The following is a 10,017-nucleotide window of genomic DNA, read 5'->3' on the forward strand; positions in this document are numbered from 1 at the left end:
GAGCCTCACGTGGGACGACCTGATGACCCTGTATCTATCCCACTGCTTAGAACAGTGCTCTGCACGTAGTAAGCGCTTAACAAATACAAATACCATCCTGGCTGCTGGCACGACTCTGCCCTGGCTGCGGGCGCTCGTTCCCGCTGCTGTATGGTACTCTCCCAAGCGCTTAGTGCTTTGCGCACAGTAAGTGCTCAATAAATACGACTGATTGAATGAAGAGGAATAATAACGATAATTGTGCTATCTGTTAAGCCTTTACTATCTGCCGGGCACTGTACTGAGCGCTGGGGTGGATACAAGCAGATCGGGTCGGACGCGGTCCCTGTCCCACGTGGGGCTCCCAGTCGTCATCCCGATTTTCGAGATGAGGGAACTGAGGCCCAGAGAGGTGAATAGAGAAGCAGCGTGGCTCACTGGAAAGAGCACGGGCTTTGGAGTCAGAGGTCATGGGTTCGAACCCCGGCTCTACCACTTGTCAGCTGTGTGACTTTGGGCGAGTCACTTCACTTCTCGGTGCCTCAGTTACCTCATCTGTAAAACGGGGATTAAGACCGTGAGCCCCACGTAGGACAACCTGATTCCCCTGTGTCTACCCCAGCGCTTAGAACAGTGCTCGGCACGTAGTAAGCGCTTAACAAATACCAACATCATTATTATTATTAAGTGACTTGCTCAAGGTCATATAGCAGAGAAGTGGCGGAGCCAAGATTAGAACCCATGACTTTCTGACTCCCAGGCCCGGGCTCTTGCCACTACGCCATATCAGACAGTCCCCCCGGGACCAGCCGGACCCCAGATGCGGAGCTTCTGCCCGTCGGCCCATCCTCCTCCTCCTTCTCTTCCTCCAGCTGGAAAAACGATTGGCTTCTCCCTTCCCAGTAGGGACCAAAATCCAACTTTTTCCACATTTAGCTTCCCAGCCTTGTCCCTCAAACTCGCGGCCTCTTTTAACCCCTGGGGATGAGGTCGCGGTTGCCGTGAGAACCACATCACTGGAATCCGGGCCCAATTTATTTATTTTTACAAGGAGCCTCGGGTTGACCTTAAGCAGCCAGCGGGGCCTAGGCCCCCACCCCCGCCTCTCCCTCCATCGCCGCTTAGTGGAAAAAGCCCCGGCTGGGGAGTCAGGGGTCGTGGGTTCTAATCCCGGCTCCGCCATTCGTCAGCTGTGAGACTTCGAGCAATCACTTTACTTCTCTGGGCCTCAGTTACCTCATCTGGAAAATGGGGATGAAGTCTGTGAGCCCTACGTGGGACACCCTGATTACCTTGTATCTACCCCAGCGCTTACAACAGTGCTTGGCACATAGTAAGTGCTTAATAAATGCTATCATTATTATTATTATTATTGGCCCAGACCCCAGACCCCCCTCCCTTGGCTGGGGGGGCCCAAATCCCCGGACTTGGAAGGTCTCGGCTCCTGGAGGCTGGAGGGTCATTCTCAGGAGATGGAGGGAATGATCCCGCTGTTGGAGACCCCCACGGGGAAGACCCCCTTTGTCCCCCAAAGCCCCCGCTGCAGACCTGCTGTAGCCCGGTCGTCTAATTTTCTCTTTCCACAGGTGCGGTGGGCATGGTTTTTTCTTCCGGGATGATGGGGAGGAAGCGGGGGTCACCAACCAAGGTCCAGAGTCGGGCTGACGGGCCTCGCCCGGGACTCGTTTAGACTGGCCAGCTTCTGCGGACCCCCGTGACCCACGGACCGCTCCAGCCATCTGGGAGAGGCCGCGGACTCCGCGGGGCCCCCATGCCTCCGAGAAGATGGGGGGAGAGGCCTTGGTGGGGAGAGGGGAGGTGGAAGATATAGGGTGGAGGGGGGGCGGTCCCCTCTTATCCCAAAGATGTCACTCCCCTCCCCGTTCTTCCCCGGAAGCAGCATGGCGCAATGGGCAGAGCGCGGGCCTGGGAGTCAGAAGGTCATGGGTTCTAATTCCTGCTCCGCCATTTCTCTGCTAGGTGGCCTTGGACGAGTCACTTCACTTCTCTGGGCCTTGGCTACCTCATCTGTAAAACGGGGCTGAAGACTGTGAGTCCCAGGTGGGACAGGGACCGTGTCCAATCCCATTTGCTTGAATCCACCCCAACTACATGCTAGAAGCAGCATGGCCCAGTGGCAAGAACCCGGGCTCGGGAGTCAGAGGACGTGGGTTCTAATCCTAGCTCCGCCTCTTGTCTGCTGTGTGACCTCGGGCAAGCCGCTCAGCTCCTCTGTGTCTCAGTGACCTCATCTGTAAAATGGAGATTAAGACTGTGAGCCCCACGTGGGACAACCTGATTACCTTGTATCTACCCCAGCACTTAGAACAGTGCTTGGCACACAGTAAGTGCTCAACAAATGCCATAATTATTATTAAAGTGCCTGGAACACAGCGCTTAACAAATACCATAATTATTATTACAGTGCCTGGCACATAGTAAGCGCTTAACAACTACTATTATTATTAACTCTATTGCTCTCTCCCAGCGATCTGCCATAATAATGACCCAATAATCGCTACTGATTGATTGACTGTGTCCCAGGAGCGTGACATCCCCAACCCCCAGTGGAAAGAAGGCTTTAGCGGGGTGTCCATGTTGGGTGGGCGTGGGGACGGGAGAGTCCGGGGACCAGGCCAGGGGGATAGACGGGCTATTTTAGGTGCTGGTGGATGGATTTTGGCCACATTTTGCCAAGCTTCGCCCTAGCCCCAGCTGGAGCGAAAACATTCTCTTCTGAGGGGCCTCTCGGCCGCTACCTTTCCAGGCCCGAGGGCCGGACACGGTGAAGACCCTTCCCGCGCCTCCAGCCCACCCGGGTTGGGGGGAAAGGAGAGTGAGACTGCCTTTACCACCCAGCCAGGCCCGGCCTCCCTCTGCCTCCTCAGGGGCAGCCGACTACCTTCTCAGTTGCCTCAGTGAGCCGGGCTGGGCCAAACTGACCAGGTCGTTCAAATTCTCTTCGGTCAGGACCCAAAGGGGTGGGGGCGACGAGCCGGCCCCCTCCAGACCTCACTGATGAGGTACACCCGTCCCGGGCGGGGATGAGACTTCGGAAGACAGGAGGGGCCGTGTCGGTCCCAGAGGGGCGGCCCACAGGAGGTCAAGGGGTCCAGCCCCCTGCCTCCGGCCAGGCCCAGAGAAGTGTCTCTTCTTGGGGCCTCCCTCTCAGAGAGGTTCAGGCTGGAATTTTAGCGCAGAGCTCCCTGTCGGCAGCACCTTGCCCTCCCCCCACCCCCCCGCAGATGCCCAGGGAAGCTGGCGTTAGCCCAAGGGGAGAACGTTCCCCACGGAATCCCGCCTCTTTCCCGAGAAATCTCCCCGGTTACCCGGAAACCTGAAAGCGACACTGTCAGCTTCGTTGTGGGCGGGGAATGCGCCTGTTCTACTGTTCTGTTGTCCTCTCCCCAGCTTTCTGCACACAGTAAACCCTCAGAAAATACGATTGAATTGAAGTGAATGAATGAGCCAACGACTGGAAGCCCGGCCCCTTTTCCCAGGTCTATCAGGGCGGGCTGGGATCGGACCCCAGGGTGCAACTTCTTGGAAGCGGGGTTGGGGGAAGAGCCAACCTTGGGCCTGGCCAGCTAAGCCACGAGGTCCAGCCGGCCTCAGGGGGCCGGAAGGGGGAGGACAAAGAGGTTAAGTCAACCCCAAGGAACTTACTTGGGCCCAGGATCAGTCGATCAGTCAATCATATTTATTGAGCGCCTACTGTGTGCGGAGCACTGGACTAAGCGCTTTCCATTTGTTCAATCATATTTATTGAGCACTCACTGTATGCAGAACACTGGAGTAAGTGCTTGGAAGAGTACAATACAGCAATAAACGGTCGCATTCCCTGTCCACAACGGGCTTATCGTCTAGAGGCGGGGGAGCAGACATCGATATAAATAAATAAAATGGCAGATATGGACATAAGTGGCGTGGGGCCGGGGAGGGGGGGATGAATAAAGGGAGCGAATCGGGGCGATGCAGAAGGGAGTGGGAGGTGAGGAGCTTGATCTGGGAAGGCCTCTTGGAGGAGGTGGGCCTTCAATAGACAGTACAAAACAACAGCGTTGGTAGACACAGTCCCTGCCCACGGTGAGCTTACAGTCTAGAGAGAGAAACAGATAGGAATATGAATAAATAAATGACAGCTATGGACGTAAGTGGTTTGGGGCTGGGAGCCGGGGTGAATAAAGGGAGCGAGTCAAGGCGATGCAGAAGGGAGCGGGAGGAGAGGAAAGGAGGGCTTAGTCAGGGAAAGCCTCTTGGAGGAGGGGGAGAGGAATTGTCTGTGGGATTTGAGGAGGGAGGGCGACCAGGCCAGAGGCGGGACGTGGGCGAGAAGTCAGCGGCGAGAGAGATGAGATGGAGGGACAGTGAGAAGGTTGGCATTAGAGGAGCCAAGTGTGCGGGCCGGGTTGGAGTAGGAGAGGTGTGAAGTGAGGTAGGAGGGGGAGAGGGAATGGACGGCTTTAAAGCCGACGGTGAGGGGTTTCGGTTCGATGCGGAGGTGGCTCGATCCCCTCAGAGCTCCGGTCAGCACCGGTTCCTCCCCTCCTGCTCCCCAACCCTGGGGATTCCCAGGCAGTCCGAGTCTCAGCCGAGGGGCCCTCCCCATCAGGGTCCTGGGGCTGGGGGGTCCCAGGCGGAGGCAACAGGAACAGAAGCACCCACAAAGGCTCTAACAATAATAATCGTGGTATTTGTTAAGCCCTTACTCTGTGCTGGGCACTGTGCTAGCACTGGGGTGGATGCAAGCCGATCAGGTTGGCCACAGTCCCTGTCCTACGTGGGGCTCACAGTCTTTGCCCCTGTTTTAAAGGTGAGGAAACTGAGGCACAGGGGCCCTGCCTCTGAGCGTCCCCTGGCAATGCTCACGGCCCCACCGGGCACACGTGGGCACCTCCCGCAAGCCCGGGCAGCCGCACCAAGCCCCGGGCATGGGCCCACCAGGGACTCTGGATCAAGCTCATAGCGGGGTCTGGAAGGAGGAGCCAGAGATAGGGTGGCTTCCCACCTCCCCCCCTTTTTTAAAATGGTAATGATAATGTTGGTATTTGTTAAGCGCTTACTATGTGCAGAGCACCGTTCTAAGCGCTGGGGTAGACACCGGAATCAGGTTGTCCCACGTGGGGCTCACAGTCTTCATCCCCATTTTACAGATGAGGGAACTGAGGCACAGAGAAGTGAAGTGACTTGCCCACAGTCACACAGCTGTCAAGTGGCAGAGCTGGGATTCGAACCCATGACCTCTGACCCCCAAGCCCTTGCTCTTTCCACTGAGCCACGAATGGTACTTATTAATAATAATAATGATGGTATTTGTTAAGCACTGACTCCGTGCCGAGCACTGCTCTAAGTGCTGGGGTAGATACAAGGTCATCGGGTTGTCCCATGTAAAGCTCACAGTCTTCATCCCCATTTTCCAGATGAGGTCGCTGAGGCCCAGGAAGTGAAGTTGCTTGCCCAAGGTCTCACAGCAGACAAGTGGCGCAGCTGGGATTAGAACCCACGTCCCTATGTACCAGGCACTGTACTAAACGCTGGGGTAGATCCAAACTAAACAGGTCGGACACAGTCTCGGTCCCTCATGGGGCTCACAGTCTTCATCCCCATCTTCCAGATGAGGGAACTGAGGCAGAGAGAAGTGGAGTGATTCGCCCAAGGTCACACAGCAGACAAGAGCCGGGGTTAGAACCCATTCATTCATCCAATCGTACTTTTAAGCACTTTCTGTGTGCAGAGCACTGTACTGAGTGCTTGGGGAAATAACAGACACGAATAGAAATAAATAAATGAGAGATCTGGACCTAAGTGGTGTGGGGCGGGGGGAGAGCAGAGGGAGCGAGTCCGGGCGACGCAGAAGGGAGGGGGAGAAGAGGAAAAGCGGGGCTTAGTCAGGGAAGGCCTCCCGGAGGAGATGGGCCTTCAGTAAGGCTTTGAAGCTGCGGGGGGAGGGGGATTGTGGGCCTCGCTGCTTCTGACCTGTGGGAGGATTCGCACTCGCAGCCCCTCTGGGCTGTGCCGCCCCCCCACCCCTAGTTCCAACAGCAAAGCGTGGGCAGAGGCTTCGGTTCTCTCTCCCCCAAAATGGGGACTCAGTTCCTCTTCTCCCTCCCACACTGTGAGGGACAGCCACCGAATCCGGTCGGATTATCTTGCATCTGCTCCGGTGCTTAACGCAGTGCTTGGCACATAATACTAATAATTCTATTTATTTCTACCGATGCCTGTTTACTCGTTTCGATGTCTGTCTCTCCCGCCTCTAGTCTTGTGACCCCGTTGGGGGCAGGGATCGTCTCTCTTTATCGCTATATTGTACTTTCCAAGCACTTAATAATAATAATGTTGGTATTTGTTAAGCGCCTACTATGTGCCGAGCACTGTTCTAAGCGCTGGGGTAGACATAGGGGAATCGGGTCGTCCCACCTGGGGCTCACGGTCTTCATCCCCATTTTACAGATGAGGGAACTGAGGCACAGAGAAGTGAAGTGACTCGCCCACAGTCACACAGCCGACAAGTGGCAGAGCCGGGATTCGAACTCATGAGCCCTGACCCCAAAGCCCGGGCTCTTTCCACTGAGCCACGCTGCTTCTCCTCTGCACACAGTAAGCGTTCAATAAATGCGACTGAATAATAATGGTATTCGTTAAGAGCTACGTGCCAGGCACTGTACTAAGCGCTGGGATAGATACGTGAAAATGGGGTTGGACACAGTCCCTGTCCCAGGTCTTAATCCCCGTTTGCCAGATGAGGGAATTAAGGCACAGAGAAGTGAAGTGACTTGCCCCAAGTCACACAGATGACAAGTGGCAGAGCCGGGATTAATAATAATAATAGTAATGTTGGTATTTGATAAGCGCTCACTATGTGCAGAGCACTGTTCTAAGCGCTGGGGTAGATACAGGGTCATCGGGTTGTCCCACGTGAGGCTCACACTCTCAATCCTCATTTTACAGATGAGGTAACCGAGGCACCGAGAAGTGAAGTGACTTGCCCACAGTCACACAGCTGACAAGTGGCAGCGTTGGGATTAGAACCCACAACCTCTGACTCCCGAGTGGGTGGCTGGATAGGTGAGCGGCTGGATGGAAGGATGGCTGGCCAGGCCGTGACCCCAGCACCCAGCAGACGCTCAACAAAGCCCTCTAACTTCTCAGAGGCGGTGGAGACCCTGGTGCGGTGGAGTGCTCTGCACATAGTAAGCGCTCAATAAATACGATCGAACGAATGACCCTGGATCCTCCCGGACTCCCACCGTCCTCCCGGGTGGCGGACACCAGGCCGGCAGCGTCCCTCGGCTCTGGGCCTTCCCCCCTGGGAGGACCAGACAGGGGTCCCTGGATCCGGACACACTGCGTGTACACACGCCTAGGCGCACGCGCACCCAGGCACCCCGCGTGAACACACGGGAACAACCCATGAATACCCAACTGATGCAAGCGTGGACACCAACAGGCTCCTCGTATGTGGGGGCAACGCGTGAACCCGGGTACCCGGCCACAGGGGCAAACGTGGACACGGACACCCGGGCTCCCCGCATGAACCCGTGGGGGCAACGGGTGAACCCGGGTACACGGCCACAGGGGCAAACGTGGACACGCAGGCTCCCCGCATGAACGCAGGCCTACGCCAACAGGGTCAAACACGGACAGGCACACCCAGGCCCTACACGGGAACACAGAGGAACAACGCGGAAACATCCAGGCACAACCCAACGAGAGTCAAAAGGTGGATATTTACCAAGAACAGTGCTTGGCACATAGTAAGCGCTTAATAAATACCATGACGATCGTTATTATTACATGCACACCCCAGGGCCCCCCACGGGAACACACAGGGACAACCCAGGCACGTGTCAACGGGGTCAACCGTGGACACGCACACCCAGCCTCCCCCTCTCCCCCGAGGCAAGGAACAGGCAGGAGCTTACAAGCGCTTAGTACAGTGCTCTGCACACAGTAAGGGCTCAATAAATCCGACTGAATCGAATTAAATGACTATAGGCACGCGTCAACCGTCAACGGGCAGGGATTGTCTCTAGCTGTTGCCGATCCCTCGTCTCTATCTGTTGCCGAATCGTCCATTCCAAGCGCTCAGTACAGTGCTCTGCACCCAGTAAGCGCTCAATAAATATTATTGAATGAATTAATGAAATGTGGACCCGCACACCCAGGAAACATGAACACATAGGAACATGCCAACAGGGTCAAACCCGGTCGGGCAGGCCAGGCCCCCAGCATGCTCACTGCCACCCTCCCCCGTTGCTGCATCTCTCCAGCGCTTAGGTCAGTGCTTGGCACATAGTAAGCGCTTAACTACCCTCATCATTATTGTTATTATTACTCCAGCGAACAGGGCTTGACATATAGTAAGTGCTTAACAACTACCATCATCATTTTTATTATTTATTATTATTATATGATATTATTATCATATTTACTGAGCGCTTACCGTGTGCAGAGCACTGTACTAAGCGCTTGCAATGTACAATTCGGCAACAGATAGAGACATTCCCTACCAAACAACGGGCTCGCAATATTATTTTTATTATTCCAGCACTTAGAATGGGGCTTGGCACATAGTAAGCGCTTAACTACCATCATCATCATCATCATTATTATTACTACCCCAGCACTTAGAACAGCGCTTGGCACATAGCAAGCTCTTAACAACTATCATCATCATCATCATCATCATCATCATTATTATTACTACCCCAGCACTTAGAACAGTGCTTGGCACCTAGTAAGCGCTTAACACGCACCATCGTCATCATTATCGTTATTATTATTACTACCCCAGCACTTGGAAAGGTGCTTGGCGCCTAGTAAGCCCTTCACAAATACCACCGTCACCATTATAATTATTATTACTACCCCAGCGCTTAGAACAGCGCTTGGCACGTAGTAAGCGCTTCACAACTCCCCTCCACCATCCTTGTTCCGATCCCCTCCGGAGGCCGGACTCTGGCCGGTCCTGAGCGTCTCGCAGGGGAAAGGGGAGGACCCCGGGGTCCCGGCCTTCCGCCCCCCGCCCCTTCTAAACACCTCGTATCAATAAATACCTTCTAGGAACCCCAGCGCTTAGAACAGTGCTTGGCACCTAGTAAGCGCTTCACAACTCCCTTTATCATCCTTGTTCTCATCCCTTCTGGAGGCCGGGCTCCGACCGGTCCTGAGCGTCTCGCAGGGGAAAGGGGGGACCCAGGGGTCCCGGTCCTCCGCCCCCCCCGCCCCTTATAAACACCTTCTAGGAACCCCAGCGCTTAGAACAGTGCTTGGCACCTAGTAAGCGCTTCACAACTCTCCTTATCATCCTTGTTCTCATCCCTTCTGGAGGCCGGGCTCCGACCGGTCCTGAGCTCCTCGCAGGGAAAGAGAAGGACCCCGGGGTCCCGGCCCCCTCCCCTTCTAAACACCTCGTATAAATACCTTCCAGGAACCCCAGCGCTTAGAACAGTGCTTGGCACCTAGTAAGCGCTTCACAACTCTCCTTATCATCCTTGTTCTCATCCCTTCTGGAGGCCGGGCTCCGACCGGTCCTGAGCTCCTCGCAGGGAAAAGGGGGGGACCCCGGGGTCCCGGCCCCCTCCCCTTCTAAACACCTCGTATAAATCCCTTCCAGGACCCCCGGCGCTTAGAACAGCGCCTGGCACCTCGTAAGCGCTCCACGATTCCCACCGTGCGGGTGATGGTTACTCACAGCCGGTCTTGCCGGCGAGTTGTCGCATCTCCTCGGTGGTGGACTGCGACGCCCCCATGCCCGGGGAGGGGGAGGTGATGGGGGGGGATGGGGGGAGGGGGAAAAGGGGGTCCCGGGGGGGTCCCGGGGGTGCTGGAGGGGGGTCCTGGGGTGATGGGGGGGGGTCCGGCGGGGGGGGGGGGGGCCTGGGCCGGCAGGGGGGTCCGGGGCCGGTCCTGGCAGCTATGGGCAGCGGCGGGATGGGCAGCGCCCCACCATTCGCACCCCCCGGGCCGCGCCCCGACTCCTCATTGGTCCAGCCCGGGGGCTTCCGCGGGGCCCCAAAGCCCTCCTCCTTCCCC

The 10,017-nt window shown here is 56.2% G+C and overlaps 1 protein-coding gene across 2 annotated transcripts in view; it reads right to left on the bottom strand.

The window, feature by feature from the left end:
* TESC (tescalcin) overlaps nt 1–9,753 on the bottom strand; it is a 30,250-nt gene extending 20,497 nt beyond the window's left edge. For both annotated transcript variants that reach the window (XM_029053410.2, XM_029053401.2), the window contains exon 1: nt 9,677–9,753. In XM_029053410.2, coding sequence (XP_028909243.1) covers nt 9,677–9,734 — 58 coding nt within the window. In that variant the 5' untranslated portion in view covers nt 9,735–9,753. The remainder of the gene's footprint in view (nt 1–9,676) is intronic.
* Nucleotides 9,754–10,017: the final 264 nt, after the last annotated feature.

Source organism: Ornithorhynchus anatinus, chromosome 2 (assembly GCF_004115215.2).
Source record: "Ornithorhynchus anatinus isolate Pmale09 chromosome 2, mOrnAna1.pri.v4, whole genome shotgun sequence".
NCBI classification, from domain to species: domain Eukaryota; kingdom Metazoa; phylum Chordata; class Mammalia; order Monotremata; family Ornithorhynchidae; genus Ornithorhynchus; species Ornithorhynchus anatinus.